General features: G+C 39.3%; 1 protein-coding gene and 1 non-coding gene across 5 annotated transcripts; one reads left to right on the top strand and one right to left on the bottom strand.

Annotated features, from left to right (window-relative positions):
* Window positions 1–471: 471 nt before the first annotated feature.
* Window positions 472–9174, bottom strand: LOC110938157 (cyprosin). Of its 4 annotated transcripts, XM_022180630.2 has the most exons (15): window positions 9028–9129; window positions 8872–8901; window positions 7267–7631; window positions 7082–7142; window positions 6280–6374; window positions 6083–6195; window positions 5076–5244; window positions 4947–4986; window positions 4767–4831; window positions 3913–4026; window positions 2980–3044; window positions 2753–2906; window positions 1458–1577; window positions 1225–1313; window positions 472–788 (listed from the first exon to the last, which is right to left on the bottom strand). In XM_022180630.2, exons 3-15 carry the CDS (start codon window positions 7621–7623, stop codon window positions 704–706), a joined length of 1527 nt encoding a protein of 508 aa, XP_022036322.1. In that variant the 5' UTR covers window positions 7624–7631; window positions 8872–8901; window positions 9028–9129; the 3' UTR covers window positions 472–703. The 4 variants fall into 4 exon arrangements, with proteins under 4 accessions (XP_022036322.1, XP_022036320.1, XP_022036321.1 ...); XM_022180628.2 differs by lacking the exon at window positions 8872–8901 and having other exon boundaries at window positions 9028–9174; XM_022180629.2 differs by lacking the exon at window positions 8872–8901 and having other exon boundaries at window positions 8968–9116.
* A 12230-nt stretch (window positions 9175–21404) lies between these two features.
* On the top strand, window positions 21405–21510 carry LOC118491979. The gene has a single exon (XR_004892423.1). It is a non-coding gene; the product is annotated as a small nucleolar RNA R71 (small nucleolar RNA).
* The last annotated feature ends 1549 nt before the right edge of the window (window positions 21511–23059 follow it).

Raw genomic sequence — 23059 nt, 5'->3', positions numbered from 1 at the left:
ACTTTCCATAAACCACAAGTACTAATGGTGTAATTAACTCTTGTGTAAAATCAATTGGAAAATAAAGCCGTTGATTGAACACAGAAACACGAGGTTGAACAAATTTGTTCAACTCTTTTATTTTGAATCAATGGAAGCACACAAATTACAATAGACCTAACCATCTATTTGTACTAACCTCCTAACAATCTTAACCCAACTCAAGTGAGACAAATGTGAGATATCCATCTATTTATACCAAACTTGTATGCATTACAATCATACAAACAATACGTCACAACAAAGTGAGTCGGAGTGCAGCGGGCATGGTTGGCCTCATGCTCGTGAGTGAAGCAACTTGGTAGAGCGTGTGTTCACTACATATGTTTTGATAGTGCGAGGGGACACCCCTCGTACCAAGGTGGCACCTAGATATTGTGTTTATCACTATCACTGTCGCACTCCATAACACATCGTTTTAGTGGACAAATGTAAAAAATACAAAATAAAACAGATCCACACGATGAAAGCTTAAACGGTCAAATTTTACACAAACCCTAGGCATAACTTATAAGACGGTAAATAAACATCGAGTTTTAACCTTTTACTTGTTCCACAAGTAACATACGCCAGCAAACTTTTACGTTTATATATGTGTGATATATTTATTGCCACATTTACATGAAACAAGCATGTTGATGATGATGATGATAAACTAGAGGTCTCAAACTGCTTCTGCAAACCCGACTCGTAATTTACCATAGTCAAACACCGTGTGGTATTTACCCATGAAAATATCTCCCAAGATCCTGTATCAAAATTCCCATATTATTTCCAGGCAGAGGTGTCAATTTCGACATTTTTACGTGGTATGCCACGTCACCACTTTGCATGCTATAGAAAGTTACTTGCATATAATGGTAAGAACAAACAAAATGTAACTGAACAAAACATTTTCCCAAACATACAATAACAAAAGATGAAAGTAAGTTGGATTTTGGTGTAAATGTGTCTTGGGTCGGCCCAACCCATATAAAAGTTATCCGTTTTGACCCGTTACCCAAACCACTCATTTTTCCAACTCTAACTTGGGTGTAAAACCCACCCAAAAACACATGAAAAAGTAAAGGTAATACGCATACGATGGCTTAAACGCAAATAAAAAGCTTTTTAAATTTTTTTTTTTTTTTGTGAAAGTGATAAACTAAGAATAGACATGAAGGCAACAAGAGTTGATGACTGTACCATAGGGGCCCACGAGGAGGAGCCACATCAAGAGCAGTAAATCCACTAATGCATTGTGCTGCTGCTCCTTCACCAACTTTCAGGACATACTATACGATCACACGAAATTTAACAAGGATAATTTATATATTAAATCAGGTTAAATAAATAATACCCCTCGACCAAAGAACCGAATCATTAACGCAGTTATAGAGAAAAAAATAATACAAATCAGATTAACATTATAAGGTTACCTCCTCGGGTGAGAGGTCAAAAGTTTTACCACCAATGGTAAATGCGATATGAGGCATGGATGAAAGACTGTTGCAGTCAACTCCAGATTCACCCATTGGACTTGGTATCCGCTCACACAGCTGAAAAATAAATTAAAAATCTTATCCAATTTTCCCATGAGATCATCGATCATAAATTTTATTGATTTTTTATTAGAGGTCGTAAAACGAGCATGTCGGGTCACGGGTGGGTTGACCCTGTACAGTTATTGTCCATAATTGTTTTTTTTTTTGTAAACAATTAACGTGTGAATTGTGACATGTGATTACAAAGGTTAAATTTGAGTAATGTATAGGGATGGTCCCTGTGGTTTACCAAAACTTTGGATTTGGTCCCTAGCTTTCCAAAAGTACACAGATGGTCCCCGTGGTTTGCACTTTGTAACGTATTTAGTCCCCAAACTTTTGCCAAAAGTACATGGATGGTCCCTATGGTTTGCATTTTGTAACGCATTTAGTCTCTAACTTGGACCTGCTGAAACCTTTAGATTTCTTGGCTGGGACTAAATACGTTACAAAGTGCAAACAAAAGGGACCATCTATGTAGCACGGGGACTCCATTTATGTGGCCGTACCCGTCTCGGGTACTTGTCAGGGACGGAAACACCATGGGTACTCGTCGGGGACGTTTCCTAAACGTTTCCAATGTCGGGGACGTATCTGGTAGAAGTATCCAACCCATTTCCATTTATTTTTAGGGTTTTTACCCTTTCAAATTCCACAACCGGCCATTAAATAAATAGACCTATCATATTCGGCTTCTCTAATCTCTAAACTCTCAAGTCTCATCATCTCTAATTCTCTATCGATTGCCGATCTCTCACTAGATGAACCGGAATTTGAAAATGATTTGATTATTGATATTTAATTACCTTTGGAAGATGTAGTATTTTTGGAATTTGTTTAATGTATTTTTATTTTTTTTATATTTTTTATTGCCGTACCCGTATCTTGGAATTTTAAGTTTTGCCGTTCCTCGTTCCCGTATCGTCCCCGTACCCCGATCCCGTACCCGTTCCAGTGCTACTTAGGGGACCATCTATGTACTTTTAGAAAGCTAGGGACCAAATTCGAAATTTTGGTATACCACAGGGACCATCCGTGTACTTTACTCTAAAAACAAACTTTGGGAGATTTTCAACACATTTAACCCGTTTTCTTTAAGCATGAATTGACCCGTTCATATGTAAACGGGTCGAAATCACCACTGCTACATTTGCTTCCTATATTCTTTTTTGATGGTGAAGTCACGTCACCTGATCAACATAGTTAATTATTTGATCTTCGGTCTCATTTCGCTTGATCTGGTTTTGCATCCAGACAACTGCCATCTCACAGAGAGTACACATCTCATCATGTACACCAGATGATTTTCCGTTATTCTTGTCAACTACACTCTCGATTATCATGCTGTCAAAATATACAAGTTAGTATAGTTAGCGACAAACCAGAGTACACAAATGTCGAGAAGTGTGAAACTGACCTAGTATCATGAGAACCGTCAAAGGTGCATAACTTCATTTGAGAGCAGACTTTTTCAGGTTGCGTCTACAGAAAAACAAATAAAAAGGTTCATTAAGTTCCCACTTATACCCTGTCAACTTTCTAAAAACTTTGTAAAATGTCATTTTGACCCCCCCCCCCTCGAGTTTACGTGCTTAATTATATGTGCGTGGGTCAATTATAATACGTTTTCATGCTTATTTTTATGTACGTTTTTGGTTGGTCTACGTTTTGTTTGAAAACGACTCGGGTCAAAAAATAATACGTTCTCACTAGGCTGTATAAATTCGAGTTACCTTACGTTTCCACTCCGCCGCAACGTGTGGTACCATTCTTAAACGTAAAAAAAAACACTATTTTCTTACGAGCTTATTTTTAAGTACTTTTAGTTATAAATCCAAGTTGGTTTACGTTTCGACGCATCTCGTAACGAGTTAGGTAAAATATAATACGTTTTCGTGCTTATTTTCATGTGCGTTTTCAGTTGGTCTACGCTTTGACGTAAATTTTGTTCAAAAGCGAGTTGGGTCAAATATTTGACAGTGTAAGTTCGAGTTACTTTCAGTTTCGACGAGGCCGCAATCCTCGGTGGGTCAAAATACTAGTTTATATTAATAGTACATGTAAAAATAACTTAACTAAAAAATGATTCTGAGTCAGGGAAATTAAACATCATTGGGAGAAAACGACTTATCAGTTGGGATTTACAAGAAATGGCCTCAAGGACCGGACATACGGGCCTAGCTGCGCTTCCCGATCGAAGGTTAAGTATTAAGACTGATTGCAACTTTCAGACCTAAGACATTTTGTGCATGTCTAGCTCTATTTACTGAATGTAAATATATATAATTTGTAAAAAACGAAAGCAGTAATATCTAGAAACAAGAGAAGAAAGAGAACTAAGTGCAGGTACCTCAGATAGTAGCATCTCAATTATAGATTTTCCGTACTGATCGACCAACGTCTTGCACTGTTGGCTCATAACTCCAGCAGCACCAATGGCTTGATTGATTTGCGTAACAACAGCCTACAAGAGTTGGATGTTATTGAAACGACGTTAGTCTCATGTAGCCAAGTAAAGATAAATAACTAATTAGACATTGATGTGTAATGATGTTTTATTATAAATAGAGAACATATAATTTGTATTATATTTTCACCTTCTACTTTGGCAATAAAAAAGGTTAAAATCATCAAATAGTAACCAAGTTTCAATATCATAACTTGAAAGAAAAAAGAAAAAAAAAACTAAATGGTAGTCAAGTTTCGTAATTGTTCCATAACTCGATTTTAACAAGTTATGAGAAACTTTACAACAATGAAACAATATTATATTTGACTTTTTGGATGATTTTTGCAGTTTTACAAAATGTTTTGCATGACTTTACTGTGATGAAAATTGTTTACAATGAAACTTATAGAGTAAACTTCCGTTTTGCTCCCTGTGGTTTGGTCATTTTAACGGTTTTGCTCCAATAGTTTAAAAATAGCCATTTTCCTCCCTGATTTTTCTAATTTATCTTCATTTTGCTCCCAGCCTCTAACTCCATCAGGGAGGAAACTGGCGACAAACTCGAAAGATTAGGGAGCAAACTGGCGACAAACTCGAAAGATCAAGGAGGAAAATGACTATTTTTAAACTATTGGAGCAAAACCGTTAAATTAACCAAACCACAGGGAGCAAAACGGAAGTTTACTCAAACTTATAATATTAGGTGACATTTTGCCAAAAAAAAAACTTATAATTGCATACAAATGGATACATACCGTTGGACCAGCCAACAAAGAAGTTCCAGAATCAGCAATTGCCGCACAACCATTGTCGCAAAATCCTGAAAAAAACGATGTCAGAAGCCCTATAAGATTCAGAACTTTAATAACGTTTTAAAGGATTAACCCACAAGGTATCAAAGCTAAAAGGGATTAAAACAAATGCTGCAAAATTACCGGTTGTTTTATCACCAATCAGGACCTCACCCATATCAAACTATCAGAAGATAAACAACCAAATCAGGTTTTGAGTGTACGAGGAACCGTCATAATGTAATAAAAATATATAAATAAAAGAAGACTCACCTGCCAGTAGCCTTTTTGAGTCACGGGGACATATGTGTGTTCACCCTTGAAATGAGTGGCATCAACCCCACCAAACACAAGTTCACCCCCTTCACCCTCGTCAGCATTGCGATTAAGCCAGAATGAAAATACGGGTTCGGGAACAAGACCTTGTTCCACCATGTTGTACCTAAAGTCATATGCAATATGAAAAAGGAAAACGAAGTCAGTTATGAAAGTTCGAACAAAAGAATCAAGGAAAAATGTATACATAGGCCACCCAAGTATTCAAAAGTTTTCAACTTCTTCAAAAAAAAAAAAAAAAGAAAATTAGTATGCGTTGGTTTACATTAGCGTAAAAAACCTTTACAGTGGGGTAAATGCTGATGTCAGCAGCTTTTTTACATTGGTGTAAATGGCGAATACATGCCATTCGGCAATTTTCATTTTATAGATGTGTTTGTAACAGGTTCATCTACGTTTGTGCAGAAAATGGTGGCGAAACTCGCATGGGAAGTAGGAGTTCTCGAAGTTCTCACAACTCAAGGGGGTTCTTCCTTGATCGCTATTATATATAGGGTTAAGGTAAAATGATAACTCCTATGAGTTGTGACAACTTGTAAAACTCGGCCAAAAATGAAGGCTTTTATGTGTGGCCTTAGCGAAATCCTATGTATACATTCAGGGCCGGCCCTGAGAATTCATGTACCCTGTCCGAGCTCGAAAAAACGTGCCCTTAGGCCTTAACAAAATTGGGTATTGGGCTCACTAAAGTTCTAAACCTAATGCCAATGGGCTAATAACTAATCTAAACCATAAAAATAGTTTTGTAAGTGGGCCTATGTTGATGTTTCTATGGGTATACCCTATTAATTATTTTTTTACATATACATATCAGATTTTTTTTAAATATCGTGCCCTTCAAAATATCGGGCCCTGGCCGGTGGTCCTCCCCGCCCACCGGCCGGCCATGTATACATTATTCCAAGAATGAAAGTTCAGTAACAGGAGAAGTGTCAAACTATTACCAAACAGGAACAGCATCACCAACAGAGATTTCTTGAAACCCAAGGCCAAGTATACCATCAAACTTGGCTGCCAAGAAAGTGATACCGGGCTCTTTAGTTGCCTCTATAAAATCCTGAAAATATTGACACACCAAAATGAAAAGACTAGATAAAAATATTCGATTTATTACATTTAGATGCAGAAGTTATTACAAGACCTGTCCTTTTACAACAAGGTCACCAAGCTTCACAGAGTCTTTGCTAAAGAAACCGGAGATAGAGCCAGTTCCATACTGAATTGCAGCCGATTTACCTGAATTAGACATAAATACATATTAATAATATTAAGTCCTTTAATAAAATGGTGAACAATTCGTGAACTGTTCAGCGGGAAGTTCGTTTGTGTTCGTTAGTTTAATAAATGAACGAACATGTGAACAAGAAACTTCGTCCATTTAGTCAGATGAACGAACATGAACAGAGGCCACGTTCTTTCATTTAAGTTCGTGAACGTTTAGTAATGTGTTCGTTTGTGTTCGATAGTTCATTAGTGTTTTTAGTTTTTATATATTATTTAACAACTTCAAATTCCGACAAATGAACTATTTAATGAGTGTCCTTGTATTATATATTCTGTTCATGAACACTTGTTTGTGTACGTTTGTTTCCATTTGTGTACATGAACATTAGTTTGTGTTCATGAACGTTCATTTGCGTTCCTGGCCTAAAAATCTAAAATTACCAAACGAACACGTACACCTTCATTTATTTAAATACGAACACGAACATAGAATCTCGTTCGGTAAGTGTTCATGAATAGTTCGTGAACACATATATTTCCTTAACAAACGAACACAAACAAGGTCTTGTTCGTGTTCGTTCGGTACGTTCGCAGCCCTAAATCTTACCTAAGATCAACTATAGGAAACCCTCTCATCTCACAATTGTCTCTTAACACTTCTTCTCTAAATGTCAAATGAAAGATGAAGTACATAAAGAAACCATAGATAGATACCATACCATTTTTCTCATAGGAACTTGAGTGGCTGGACTTATACTTAGAGTGAAAGAGGCAAGCGACCTGCATCCATATCAACAATGATCAGCAAAAGAGTGTGTGTGTGTGGGCGTGTGCATGCACGTGTGGAGAGCACGAGATAAGGGTTTAATTAGGATTCCAAAACTACAAGAAAAGAGAAACTCACTGAGAAGTAGCACTTTGCAGAAGGGACCCACAGATTAGAACTACCAGTGTCAAAAATCACGGTGAACTTCTGAGGCGGAGTACCAATACCAATCTCACCATAATACTGAGCATCCATGTAATTGTTTAGGGCAATAATGTCGCTCTCCGAATCCCCGAAATTACCACGAACAACGTGATTTCTTCTAGCATTTCCTTCATTCGAGCCAGCGTGTCCACCAACTTGGTTCAATTGGTTGATTTTCCTCTTTTTTAGTCCGACTCTAACCAATCCACCATTAGGGCCCGAATACGCAGTCGGTGACAGAATAAACCAAAGAAACAACAAAAGAAAGCTCGATTTGAATAGTGTACCCATCTCTAGCACTGCAATTACAGATTATCAGCATCAATCAAAATTAAACATTGCAGAATGAATGAATGATCATCATATTTCATTTCACAACAAAACCTCAAATAAAAGGGATAATTAGTAGAATAGACAAGTTGACCTCAAAGCTAACAGAATAGACATGCATATTCAGCCTTGGAAAAATAGATAGACAAAAAGACTCAATCAGACGACGCCAAACAGGTTCCGTGGGCTAAGACGGCTAGGCTTAGCCTACACAAAAACTCATGGTGAAGTACCATGGGGTCCACATACCACAAAAAAAAAAAAAAAAAAAAACAATAAAGAAAAGACACGTAAACAGTGGCGCCCCGTTTTTTCGCTTACGATTGTAAATTTTACCAAAAAATTTATATGTATCAAGTCCGCGCGCCCCGATTTTACTGAAAAACTAAGTTCAAGATACAAAAAAAAAAAATAAAGAAAAGACACGTAAACAGTGGCGCCCCGTTTTTTCGCTTACGATTGTAAATTTTACCGAATATTTTTTATGTATTAAGCCCGCGCGCCCTGATTTTACCGAAAGCTAAGTTCAAGATCCGCCAATGCGTGTAAAGCGTAGATGAAAAGGCATAGGCTAAAAACAAAAGGCTAAATCAGTAAATCCTATCCGTCTGCTATTTAGCCTACGCTTTTGTCTATTTTGCCAAGGGCTGAAATATGCATCACTTCCGTCTTCCGTTAACTTAAAGGTCAAATTGTCTATTCTAGTATTTTTTCCAATAAAAAATAGATTTAAACTCAGTCAAACACTTATGCCTTTACTTCAATCAAAATAAATTTTAACACTATAAGAATGTAAAATCATCAATCACTCTCCACAACCGTCATCATGTACGATTTGGAGATCGTTTCGTTTTCACGAATTTCACATACAATTTTCAATCATCTACTAACTAGATTTTTTCAACAACTTAATTACTGAATAAAATCAACTAAATATGCAAGAAAACCGAAGCACAAAGGTATTTAATATTTATTTACCCTACATTTCATCTGTGATCAAACCGATCACCAAAAACTACGATCAGTTCAAACAAATTATACAAAACAGATAAACAATTACAGCAATTACAACTTCTGCATAATCCTAGGTTTTCACGAATTTCACATATATATAATTCAATTTTCTACAAAACGGATCATATCAACAACTTAATTACTGAATCAAATTAACTACAAATGTAAGATAACCTAAGGAAAAAGTATATTTACCCTAGATTTCATCGGCGATCAAACCGATCACTACAAATTAAGAGATCAAATCAAACAAATTAACCAAACAGATGAACAGTTAGATGAAATACATACAGAAATAGTGAGAATCGAGTGATCAGAAGAGACGATTGTTAACAGGAAAAGAGGTACAACCTGCGTGATAGGAACAATACTGAAAGCGTGTGCGTTAAGAAATCTGGGGTGTGTAGAATAAGACAGTTCCCACAGTGCGTAGTTTAGTTGTTCTCCTTTTGTTTGTACGTATAGATTTGGTCATATGGGGCCTTTTAGTTTGTATGTGTTGTCAATTAGAGCCCTTCTCTTTGCACTTTGGTTTTCGGTCTATGAGGTTTGGATAGTTTTGTGACTCTCGTTTAAATGTTTGTTTTTCCGCATCTAGATTCAAAAGGTTTGAAATCTTGTTATTTTTATCCGGTCCGTTAACTCCATCTATTTTACTCTGTTAAGACATGGTTATTTTCGCCTTTTGTGTTAACTTAAGGGTGTTTTCGTTTTTTTGAATACTTGTACATAAAGTGAAAAAGACCGAATTATCCTTTAAGTTAACAAAAGAGACGAAAAACACCTATGTCTTAATAAAAAAATGGATTGAGTTAACAAGCAGAATGAAAATGGCAAGATTTCAAACCTTTTGGATCCGGATGCAGAAAAACAAACCTTCGGACGAATGTTGCAAAACTGGCCTTAGGGACGAAATGACATTTTACTATAAATAAAAGTAGAGTTAAACTTTAATAAGTTTGAATCAAGTAAAATTAGGGTTGTCTGTGAGTTGAATCAAGCCGAACCGAGCGGATCTTTGATTGTACTTGGCTAGTTTACAACCCGAACAAAGCCAAAAACCGAGCGTGCATTTTCCTAATGAGCTGTGAGTGCTTTTAACAACCATGAATTTGGTATGTTTCCTTCCATGATTGGTTCGACTATCCAAAGATGAGGCTCAAGTTGAGGTCTATGAGGTTAACATACCGTAGAGAATGATTGTCACATTGCGGCGTAGCGTGATAAAGGAAGACAATTAACGACAGACGACTAATGAGGGAAAGAAGTCAAGAGTGTTACTTACGACTTAGAATTTTACTATTAAACCTAGTGTTAATTTTTTTATTGGGTTGATTGGGCTAGTAAATACAAATATAATTGTATATTTGTATATACTGGGCCAACCCAATTGAGTTGTATGTATAAAACTATAATTGTAATTCTAATTTGTCTCTATATATAATTATAGAGACCACTGCTCGTTCTTGGCTCATTTACAAATCGAACTGAGCCGATCGACTCATTTACAACCTGGTGAAAATCGAGCGAGCAACCAACAATTTGGACAACCCTGAATAAAATCTAGATTAGAGTTTATTTGATGGTTGAGTTCGAGGTAAAATTTATAAATAATTTAGGAATCTAGATATTTAAATGTTGTATGAATTGTGTATATTTTTATATAATATTGTATAGTGTAATATAATATGTGACTAAGTATAATAACTGTTAAATATGTATGATAAAGCTATAGTCGGTATTAAATATGACAGAATTGGTTGCTACAATTGGTTGCTTTTTAGTACTACATAAAACAAGATTTCCAATAAGAAAATGGAAGCATAGGTGTGGAGCATATAGTTTCAATATATCGATCTCAATCCGTATTCGAATAAATGATAATGAGGACCGAATAGGGCACTAGAAATTAAGACCACATGAGATGGCGCCTTAACAATCATAGAACGCGTTTGACTGAATGAGTGTTAGTTGGAGCATGGAGAAATTGACTAGCTTGATTTACAACGTAGGACACGTCTGGGCAAGTGATGGTAAGTAATGCCGGAGGGGAGGGTGTGGAGGCGCCACCGCGGCCACCTCACCTCCCATAGCGCTTGGAGGGCGCCACCACCCACACCGCCGTCTTCAAGGAGGGCGCCATTGAAGGGGGCTTCACCATGGTAACGAGGAAGAAGCATGTGTTCAGGTGGGGCCTATCTGATTTCATCCAATCAAATCTTTTTTTTTTAATTTTGTTTAATATGGGGCATTATCCCACACCCTGCAAGTTAAGGGAGGGGGTGATAAAACCCCCTGTCTGACGTGGATCCTACGTGACACTGACGTTTCCTGATAAAGCCCCTAAGGGCTTCATCCCACACCCCATATCTTGAAGTGCACTTACAAGAGATCAATACAACATACGATAGTGAAAGACTGTACATGTTGACGTGATGTCGTGGTCACGCAAATTTAATCCCAAGAACAACTATGTAAATAGTGGCAAGTGGGTATCGAACACAGGGAGTTTGTGGAAAATGTGCTATTTGAAGTGCTTCTCTAAGTTAACTAAATTAAACTAATTGCAAGAAAATAAAATTCAAGAGTTGGTTGGATTGGTTTCTTTTAAAACTACAATTACTAATTAATTTGCAAAATGAAAAATTGAGGTTGTAAACAATTTAGAAATAAACGACTATCTTGAGTATCCGGTTTGTTTCAACTTTTGTGTTAACATTCAACTAGAAAGAACTACATAAACATAGTTCATGTATAACCAATTGCAGTGATGAAAGGGGACTAAGTACTCAGATTCCGAGAACGTGAGGTTATCACCCGATGATCAATCAACCCTTACCCAAACCTAACTATACCCATGATATCTCGATTGCCAACGGCACCAAGAACGTATGGTTTCTAATTAGTTAAACATAAGAATCAACAAGTTACTAACAACCAATTATACACCATAACAATCAATTCAAATGAAAAGGAATTGTTATTCTAGAAATATAAATAAAAACACAAAAGTTTACCACAAACCTTCAACACAAGATAATCATCCAAATATCTAGCCACTCATGGCTTTAGCTAACATAATGCAAGAAATGGAAAAATATTGTTCACAAGTTTCACCAACAAGAACTAATGAAGCTAGATGATTTAAGTGAAAGATAGTTCAAAAGATGATGTTCCAAAACCTTCAAGTCTCTCCGTTATGCTTCCAAATCGTGTCCCAATCAGGTGTAACCAAAGACCCATGATGAGGAACCATAAAACATCTTCAAAACAGCAATTAATGCGGAAGTTACAAATTTGGATCAATCGGCGCCGTAAGCTACGCCGCCTGCCGTAGCTTACGGCGGCCAGCGAACAAAAACAAGTCAGCACAGCACCGTAAGGTACGGCCAGCTGCCGTAGCTTACGGTGGTCATTAGTCTTTTACGGCAACCAGCCCCTGTCCTACGGTGGAACATTTTGGATGAAAGGGAGGCCGTAAGCTACGGCCAGGAACCGTAGCTTACGGTCCTGAGCTTTATTTCCTTCCTTGTTCTTCATCCAAACTTCACTTCTTTCGCTCTTTAACTCTAACAGCTTCTAGCATTCCCTCATACCTCCTAAAAGATACATTTTGGTAGTTTTAACACCTGCACAATCCAAGATAAAGTGGTTATCTAGTTCAAGCAATTAACTGAATAAAGTGTAGAATATGCATTGTATTACGCCTTTTAAGGGTTGTCCTTCGGACTACCCGTCACATCCCCACACTTACCCGTTGCTTGTCCCAAGCAACCACTTCACAAACTATTTTTAACCATAAGCGACCAATCGTGCGAACCAAACTAACGTGTCGTCCTTTTACTAACTTTTTATCATACCACAAAACACACCCCTCACAAAAACTCTCGGTGACAAGAAAAATTAGCAAGTTATGCTAAACCACTCAATGCGTATATGTGTGTGTGTGCGACAATAAGCTTGTATGAAAATCAAGTTTCCTCCTAACCAATATCTAACATGCTTTTGAATCAAAGGAACTTACGGGTTGTTATGGGGCTAGGTGCAAAGGTAGGAAAATGGTGGACATATATATAAGAGCTAATTTTGATTTGACCCGGTTTTATTTCCAAAGCAAACGACTATGTACCAAAACATCATAAACTTCTAAACTACTATTGCACTAATGACTTCTTTTTGTATTTTTCTCATATTTTTCTTTTTTCTTTCTTTTTTTTCATAACACATAAAACTCAACAATATATACAAAGACATCACAATCACAACTAAATTCCTAAACCGGGTCATCTCAATAGGGTATAATTTATATAGGAAGTAGGCTTTGGGTTTCAATCGAATGGCTTAAGGCTCAAACATAGCTTTCTATGGACCAAACCCCCACCCCTCACAATACCAAGCTCATATATGTAACGTATGAGGTCCAACCCACCAATTCCCGCACTCTCACACATCTAGACGAGGCATCCTAAAAGTCCCTTATCATCTTCAAAAGCATGCCAACTCTAGGATTTAACAAGCATTCACACACAAGTTCTATTTACACACTACACACACCGCCACTCAAGCAAAGAATTAACTCTCATATGTGGTTCAATTCTTACCAAGAAAAAGCTAAGAACGGGTGTCGGTGTGTTAAATGGTACAATATCAAGTTTTCAAATTTTTACACTTTTCGCTTGGATTTGCAAAAATTTTTGAATTTCTCAAAAATTTCCCCCATCCCCACACTTGGGATACATTGTCCCAATGTATGGTTTTGAGGGAGAGATCACTTTAACCAAGAACATCCCCAATTGCTTATATTCTCAAACCCATATTTTTTTTTTATAAAAGACACCACCAATTCTCACAACCCAACAACATATTAACACAAACACCACCCGACCTCCCAACCGCAACATAAACATAAACACATAGACATATATACAAAAATGTACAAAAGAGCAAAATACGACCTGGCTAGTAGTACTTCGGCTGTGGAGGCCCAAAAATGGATGTCATCATATCCGTCCACTCTCCAAAGCCAAATGCTCCATCGCTACTACTGCTTCCTTGATCACTGCTTGGATTTGCTTGTTGATAACTCATAGCATGCGGGTCCACCCACTGAGAATGGTGCAAAGGCGGGGTGGGGTATGACACACTACCATCATATGGTGGCAATGTGGTGTAGTCCACAATGGGTGGATCTCCTACAACTGGCTGCCCCGCATGCCATTGGTCATGCATGCGTCTTTGACGATCATCCAAGTAACGGTTGTTTGTTTCTTCTTCACGGGCATATCTATGAGCACGGTTCCATTGCTCATTTCTATCGTAACTTCTTTTGATAGCCCTTTCCACACTAGCACCCATGAATGTTTGTTGATCAAAGAGCATCTGGTTTGGTTCACTCCAATCACCAAAAGTGGGTGGCCGCCTTTGTTGAATGATTTGACCCATATCCCCCGAATGGGCCCAGTACGGGTCATAAGCCTGTTGTGCATAATCAAATGCACTACCCACATAACCAGATTGTACGCCAGCTCCTTGAACCCCCACTTGACCGGCACCTCCTACTTGAGCATCTACCATGAATGTGTCTTCACGGTAATCATCATCTCCACTTACTTCATCATCTGTTGACTCAGGCTCATCGGCCTCACCTGGTCGTAACGGTCTTGCATCCACTTTTAACGCCCTCCAACGTCTCCCATCTGTTTTCAACCTATGATACCTCTCCGATTCCGTGTAAACCCAATCTGAACCAAGATTCTTAAGGTCGAACGGCCTGAACCTCTTGTAAGAACCTTTTTCATCTCCTTTAATTGCCCCATATTTCTTAAGCAATGCCGTAATCAACCGGCAATGAGGTATAATCTTCTTCTCCCCACTATTCTTGCTTAACCAAATGTTGTTCAATACTAAGAACCGGAAAGGAACCTTAGGTGACCCATGCATCATCATGTATAAGATTGGCACTTCTTGGAAACGCACCTCCATCTTGTCACCCCTCCTTGGAACAACATTATACATGCAAAATGTCAACAACAACTTCGCTTCCATCCTCAAATTTCTTCTAAATAACTTCCTATGTGTTGTGCCCGGAAGGAAGAGGTAGTCAAGCATATTTTGCCATTGTGGATGCTTAGCGGGCTCATGGTAAAGATCTTTGAGGCTTGGATAAATGTATTCGTTGGCTGGCCCATCATCAAACCTTGCTATCTTGCGCAAAGAATCATACGACATTTCTACTTTCACCCCATTACACCATCATACTAACCGCATCTTGCTTGGGGACTTGAATGGGGGACATTCAAGTGATGCCACCCACTCTTGAATCTGCGTGTCGTACATCTTCTTCACCTCACCATCATAGCATTTCATAGCCGCCCCCCAACCCAATGCATTAAACTTGTCTGTGATCCCGAATGGTCCGAAATCAACATGCCGAATCTCCTTTTCACAAATAAACGCTTCACCTCTCTGTTTTAGCTTGTTCATTTGCTCATGGAATAGATCCTTTCTCCATTCCGCAGGTTGTTCCAACAATGAACCGGACGTCCAATCCGGCTTGGGACCCCTTGGAGGTGCATCTTCCTCCGAATCCGGGTCACCAACCCGGGTCAATTTCCTCCTTTTTTGTTGTGCCGCATCCCCTTGAGAAGAACTTGCAACTCCTTTTCCTTTCTTAGACGCCATTCCTACACACATTCAAAAACCATGTGAACAAATCAAGTTAATATTTCCATCAAATCTTCCCCACACTTGCTTCACGTTATGGGTATAGATGTGCAAAAACCAAAAATTCCATTCTTTCAAACAAAATTTTGGCATGATGTCCCCTAAAATCAGAACTTTTCTAAAAAAAATTTCATTAGACATCAAACACATTCATACCCATAACACTCAATGGTTCACGAAATTCTATCATCTATCTCATACAAGCAAGTGTGTAAGCAAAAACATAATGAAAACTTACAAACCTCAATGTACTTCAAAGAATGAAAAGAAATTGCATACCTTGGTTTTGTAGAAGATGAGAATCACAAAAACTTGAAGTTCACACAAAAACCGCCAAAAAGCCCCAAATTTTCGGCACCTAGGGTTTGAATTTCGGACCAGAAAACGTGATTTTCTTCCAAAAATTTACCCACAATCTGAATGCTCGTGAAATTTTAGTCACAAACGACCCAAAAATCACTGAAATCGGGCTTGATTTGAGAGATTTATGAAGATATGAAGGTTGGGGAGTAATGGAGTTTTAGGGTTCTAGAGGTAGAAGAAAGGTGAAGAAGGAATAGGATGTGTGGTTGGGGATTAATGATGGGAATATGTGGTTGGATTATTGTTTTATTATTATTATTATTTAATTTTCGGAATTTATTGTTTTTTTTTTATATATATACACGACAGACGCTGACCAGGTGAGGGCCCCAAAATTTTGCTCGGTGCCGTATGCTACGGCTCCTTGCCGTAGCTTACGGTAATCACTGGGTAAAAATTCAGCGCCGTAAGACAGGGGCTATGCGGCGTAAGCTTATTTTTTGATAGATGGCCGCCGTAAGCTACGCCCCCCCACCGTAGCTTACGGCGGGTACTGGGCATAGGGGGGCCAACACAAGCAGCTTGTGTAAAATATATATTTTTTTAACTTATATAATTTTTTACTTTTTATGTGTTTTTTATAATTTTAAGAAAACATAAAAAAATATTACCTTACCCCCCGTTAAAAACCCGTGTTGTCCTCCACACTATGTTCGAGAAATCCGTAAGAATTTCCCCACACTTGTTTCAAACACCGGTTTAAACGAGATTTATTCAAAACGCAAGAAACTAAACTAAATATTTACAAATACCAAACCTGGGCCTCTTTCACATTTCCTCGTCATCCACCGGGCGTAAAATGTAACCCACTTTGTCTAGCTCGAGATTGTTGATATCATTACCTTCCAAGTACGGTGTGAGCCGATGCCCGTTCACCGTTTGTTGCTTGTTTGTTTGTTCGTCTTGAATATCAATATCACCGAACCTTCCCACTCTTCGGACAACGTAAGGACCCATCCACTTGCTTTTTAGTTTCCCCGCAAACATTTTCAACCTTGAATTGTACAACCACACCTTTTGACCCACTTCAAAGTTCTTTTTCTTTATCTTCGCATCATGAACTTTTTTCAGTTTGTCTTTATATGCAGATGCACATTCATAGGCTTGATCCCTTATTTCCTCGATTTCGTTCAATTGAAGCTTCCTCGCCCGACCCGCTTCATCATAGTTTGCGTTCACCGTTTTAATTGCCCAATACGCCCGATGTGCCAACTCCATAGGCAAATGGCATCCTTTCCCATAAACCATCCGATAAGGAGTGGTATCAAGTGGAGTTTTGTAGGCCGTTCGATAAGCCCACAACGCATCGTCAAGCTTGCTTGACCAATCTTTCCGATCCGTTCTCACCGTCTTCATTAAAATTTCTTTAATTTGTCGGTTGGAAACTTCGACTTGACCACTCGTTTGCGGGTGGTACGGTGTAGAACGCGGTGGTTCACATTGTATCTCTTAAGCAGCTTTCCGAAATTGAAATTTTTGAAATGCGAACCGCCATCGATTATTATCACCCTAGGCACACCAAAACGAGCAAAAATATTAGATTGCACAAACTTACATACTACGGAGTGATCGTTAGTCCTTGTGGCAATAGCTTCAATCCATTTCGACACGTAATCAACCGCAACCAATATATATAAAAATCCATTTGAGTTTGGGAAAGGACCCATGAAGTCTATTCCCCAAACATCAAATACTTCTACTACCAAAATCGGTTGTAACGGCATTTCATCACGTTTCGAAATACTTCCCATTCTTTGACAATTGATGCAATTCCGGGCATACTCACAAGAATCCTTGAAAATCGTGGGCCAATAAAACCCACTAGATAACACCCGATAACCCGTCTTGTTCCCACTAAAATGCCCTCCACATGCCGATGAATGAGCATGGATCAAGATCTCTAAAACTTCCGTTTCGGGAACACATCTTCGTATCACTTGATCGGCCCCGATTTTGAACAAGTCGGGTTCATCCCATATGTATTGCTTCACTTGACTAAGAAACTGTTGTCGTCTCTTCCTAGTCCAATGATTTGGAATTGCACCCTTAGCCAAATAATTAACGTAATGGGCATACCAAGGTGCAACATAAGTCGAGACGGCCAACAAGTGTTCATCGGGGAACCGTTCATTGATTTCACTTGGGTCATCAACACCTTCCAACGGGATTCGGGACAAATGATCCGCAACAACATTTTCACATCCCTTTTTGTCCCGAATCTCAAGATCGAATTCTTGTAACAAAAGCACCCAACGAATCAACCGGGGTTTCGCATCCTTCTTTTCCATCAAATATCGGACTGCACTATGATCCGAATACACTATCACCTTGCTCCCCCAAATGTAAGATCTAAACTTGTCCAAGGCATACACCACTGCTAATAATTCTTTCTCGGTTGTGGTGTAGTTGAGTTGCGCCTCGGACAAAGTTTTGCTTGCATAGTATATCACCACCGGCTTCTTATCGACCCTTTGACCCAAAACCGCTCCAATGGTCGTGTCACTAGCATCACACATAATCTCGAACGGCTTTGACCAATCCGGTGGTTGCAAAATAGGAGCCTTCACCAACTGTTCCTTCAAAACATGAAACGCTTGCAAACATTCGTCAGTAAAATCAAAGGGAACATCTTTTAATAACAAGTTACATAAAGGTTTTGTAATTACACTACAACCTTTAATAAACCTTCGATAAAACCCCGCATGTCCCAAAAAAGATCTCACCCCCTTAACATTCTTTGGTGGAGGTAAAGATGAAATTACCCGAATCTTTGCTTTATCTACCTCCATCCCCCGGTCCGAAATGACATGCCCCAAAACAATACCCTCTTGAACCATAAAATGGCTCTTTTCCCAACTTAGTACCAAGTTTGTCTCAACACACCTTTTTAAAACTTTTTCTAATTCATTAAGACAAGAGTCAAAACTTGGACCAAAAATGGAAAAATCATCCATAAACACTTCAAGAGATTCCCCAACCATGTCCGAAAATATACTCATCATCTTTAGAACGTGACGGGGGCGTTACATAGTCCAAATGGCATTCGCCGAAAAACAAATGTACCATATGGACATGTAAACGTGGTTTTGTGTTGGTCGTCCGGGTGAATAGCAATTTGGTTATATCCCGAATACCCATCCAAAAAACAATAATATTTTTGACCGGAAAGTTTCTCAATTATTTGGTCAATGAAGGGTAACGGGAAATGGTCTTTTGAGGTAACCGCGTTTAATTTTCGATAATCAATACACACTCGCCACCCGGTTACCGGGCGGGTGGCGATTTGCTCACCTTGTTCATCTTTCACTACTTGGATGCCGGATTTTTTTGGCACTACCTGAGTTGGACTTACCCATGCACTATCCGAAATGGGATAAATGATCCCCGCATCCAACCACTTGATAACTTCTTTCTTCACCACTTCTCTCAAGTTTGGATTTAACCTTCTTTGTGTTTCACGGGTCGGCTTTGCGTCCTCACTTGTAATAATCTTGTGCATCACAATGGATGGACTAATGCCTTTTAAATCGGCTATCGTCCACCCAATCGCCGCCTTATGAGCCTTCAACACCCGCATCAATTCTTCCTCTTGAGCTTCCTCCAAGTTGGAGGCAATGATCACCGGTAAGGTGTCATTCTCCCCCAAAAATGCATACTTTAGGTGCTTTGGTAGCTCCTTCAACTCCACACTTGGTGGACTTTCCAAAGAAGGTTTGGTGCCCGAATCAATTTCCACCGGTAATGTATCCGCTTGGTAGGTCCATGGTGGACTTCCTTCCTTTACCGCGAGAGCTTCTTGCTCTTTCTCTTCTACCTCCAACTCACATGCGTGAACCTGCAAGGACATGTCACAAATACAAGAGCCCAAAATTTCTTCTTCGAACTCCTTCGGGTCGTAACCGTCTATGAAATCTGCTAAGAAACACTCATCACCATACACATTAGTACCGTTAGTAAAAACATTTAACCTCATTTTTCTATTACCGAATGTCATGTCGACCGTGCCATAACGACAATCAATAATAGCGTGTGCGGTGTTCAAAAATGGCCGACCCAAAATAACATTTTGTTGTTGAATTGGATCCGCGGATGAGTAACCTAGCACAAGGAAATCAACGGGATAATAAAATTCATCAACTTTAACTATAACATCCCGTACGATACCCCAGGGAAGTTTATGAGACAAGTCGGCTAATACAACCGTTGTCTCAACTCGCTTCAATGGACCAAAATCGTATTGGTCATATAACCCCCCCGGTAGGATACTTACTCCGGCTCCAAGATCCAATAACGCCCTTGTAGTTTGAAAATTCCCAACTTGAATGTTTATTAGGGGCGTTCTCGGATCTTGTAACTTAGGAGGAAGGTCCCCTTTCAATACCGCACTTACCCGCTCCGTCAAGTCTACCAATTTAGGCACTTTTTGTTGCCTCTTTTGAGTACACAATTCTTTTAGAAACTTGGCATAAGCGGGCACCTGTTTAATAGCTTCAAGTAAAGGAAGATTAATTTTAACCTGTTTGAAAACCTCCCACATTTCCTCTTTTTGAGGACCCCGTTTTGAAATAAAATTTTTTCTACCCGGATCTAATAAAGCTGAAGGAAATGGTACTTCACTAGACCCCTCACCCTCATTTACTTTTTCTTTTTCTTTAATAATTTCGGGTTTTTCAAAATTGGGTTTTTTAGAAGAAACAATGGGTGGTTCATTTTCTTCATCACTATCTTGACCCGTTATATCCTCAACCACCCCATCAACCAAATCCGGTGAAGGATTGGTTTTGTACTCTTTCCCACTTCTCAAAACACTTACATGATGGATATTAACATTGTTACCTCTTGACGTACCATGGGATGGATTTACCTTAGTGTCGCTTGGTAATTGACCTTTACTCTTCTTCAATTCGGACACTTCAGTTGCAAGTTGACCCATTTGAGTGGTCAAAGTTTGGATTGCTTTGTCTCGAGCCTCATCCTTTTGTATGCGAGCATCATCCATTTGGTTCCTCTTTTGCATTTCCACTTGCATGCTTTTCAACATTTCCATCATTTCATTACCACCCGAAGACCCCCCTTGTTCTTGACCCGTTCGATATTGCCTTTGGTATCCTTGGTTGTTCCCACCTTGATATCCACTTTGATTATTGTAAGGTTGGCGCGAACCATAGTTCCCTTGGCTTCCTTGAAAGTTCGGGTTTGATTGATTCGAGGGGTTCCCATAACGAAAATTCGGGTGGTTTCTCAACCCGGGGTGATAAGTGTTAGAATTCATATTGAAATTTCTACCACCCCCTCCTTGACCTTGAACGGCATGAACTTCTTCAAATTGCCCTTCCACCATTCCTTGGCAATTTTCCGCTGCATGACCTATTTCATTACACAATGCACAAACATCATAAATTTGGTTAGAAGTTTGTGTGTTACCATCATCAACCGCATGCACTTGTGTTCGGGTAACGGCCGGTCGTGCTCTCCTTGAAGCTTGAGCCTTTCTCTTTGAGGTGATTGCCATTTGCTCCAAAAATTCCCAATCCTCATGCTCATAGTTTGTGCCAAATGTCCCATTTGTAATGGACATCAAATCTCGTGCATCTTCGGCACACAACCCTTCATGAAAGGCATTCATTAACTCCCAAAGCTCAATCCCATGGTGTGGACAATTTTTAATCATCATGTTCAAACGCTCAAAGGCTTCATGGAACATTTCGCCTTGTTGTTGTTGAAAGCTCCTCAACCCTTTTCTCGCATCATTGGTCTTTTGGGCGGTATAAAATTCGTCTAAGAATGTTTGTTGCATCTCCCCCCAAGTATAAATAGATGCTGAAGGCAAAGTGTAGAACCACTTCTTTGCCTTATCTTCCAAGGAAAATTGAAATAAGACCAACTTCACATCATCGGCCGAAAAACCTTGACTCCCAAGAGTGTTGCAAATCGAGTCATAAGCCTCTAAATGGAAGTAAGGCTCCTCCGTTGCCAACCCTTTGTATTTTGGTAAACTTTGCAAAGAGTTGGTCCTTACTTCAAATGTTCTTCCTTGATTATTATGAGGGATGACCACCGGTGAAGGATTGTGAGTGATAACCGGTCTAAAATGCGCTTCAATACCCCTCGCATTTTCCCTAAGATGCCTCCTTGGCACACCAAATCGACCCCTTGGACGAACTTGACCCATTGGTCTTTGTATAGGCCCTTGTGGTGCATTTGGTTGTTGAAATTGTTGTTGTGGCACCGGTGGGTGTTGAATCGGTCTTTGGAATGGCGGTTGCACATGTTGTGGTCGAACTTGTTGCAAAGGAACCGGACGTTGCAATTGCGGCCCTTGTGGCCTTGGCCTAATATGTTGAGGTATGAGTTGTTGTTGTCGTACCCCACCAACATTTGGAATCACTTGTACTTGGCCTTGCATATAACCGTACTCTCCTTGCTCTCCATCACCCCCATAAGCATACCCGTCTTCATCAAAACCTTCAAACTCCTCATAACCTTCATCATACCCATCTCCTTGAATTCCCGACGATTGCCCAAATGGAAGAGTCGAGTATTGGAAACCCGACTGATTTGATGGTCGATACGGTGTAGCATGGACAATAGACGAAATTGGTGCTATGGTATGGCTCGAATATGACGGACCCGCACCTGGAAAAAAATGGGATAATGGTGGTATAGTAGTGGAAGGGTTAAATGTGACGGTTGGTTCTTCTTGTGTAGTAATGGGCTGTGTGGTGTTGGTTGGTGTGACATTTTGAAGTATGGTGGGTTCGGTAGTATTTGGTGGAATGGTGGTATTTGGTGAGGGTTGAGTGGATGTTGGTATAAATGATGAGGTGGATTCACCCGTAGTGGGTGGTGGTGGTGGTGGATCCATGTATCGAAGTGGTGTAATTGGTGTAATTGGTGTTGTTGGTGAACTGCTGATTATATTTTCCCTTAACAAAATTCGGTTTGCTCGCAAAGTTCGCTCGATTTCTGGATCAAACACTAGTGGTGAAAGCTTGTGAGAGCTTCTAGTACGCATGCACCTGTAAATACCTGCACACTAAACACACCTCGCGTAAACCAGAAAAATAACAAACTCAAAGCAAGAACAAAAATAACACACGTTGCGCACTACCCCCGGCAACGGCGCCAAAATTTGACGTGATGTCGTGGTCACGCAAATTTAATCCCAAGAACAACTATGTAAATAGTGGCAAGTGGGTATCGAACACAGGGAGTTTGTGGAAAATGTGCTATTTGAAGTGCTTCTCTAAGTTAACTAAATTAAACTAATTGCATGAAAATAAAATTCAAGAGTTGG

The sequence above is a fragment of the Helianthus annuus genome, chromosome 4, assembly GCF_002127325.2.
Source record: "Helianthus annuus cultivar XRQ/B chromosome 4, HanXRQr2.0-SUNRISE, whole genome shotgun sequence".
Taxonomy (NCBI): domain Eukaryota; kingdom Viridiplantae; phylum Streptophyta; class Magnoliopsida; order Asterales; family Asteraceae; genus Helianthus; species Helianthus annuus.
The sequence above is the reverse complement of the archived record's forward strand: the minus strand, read 5'-3'. Positions and strand labels throughout refer to the sequence as shown.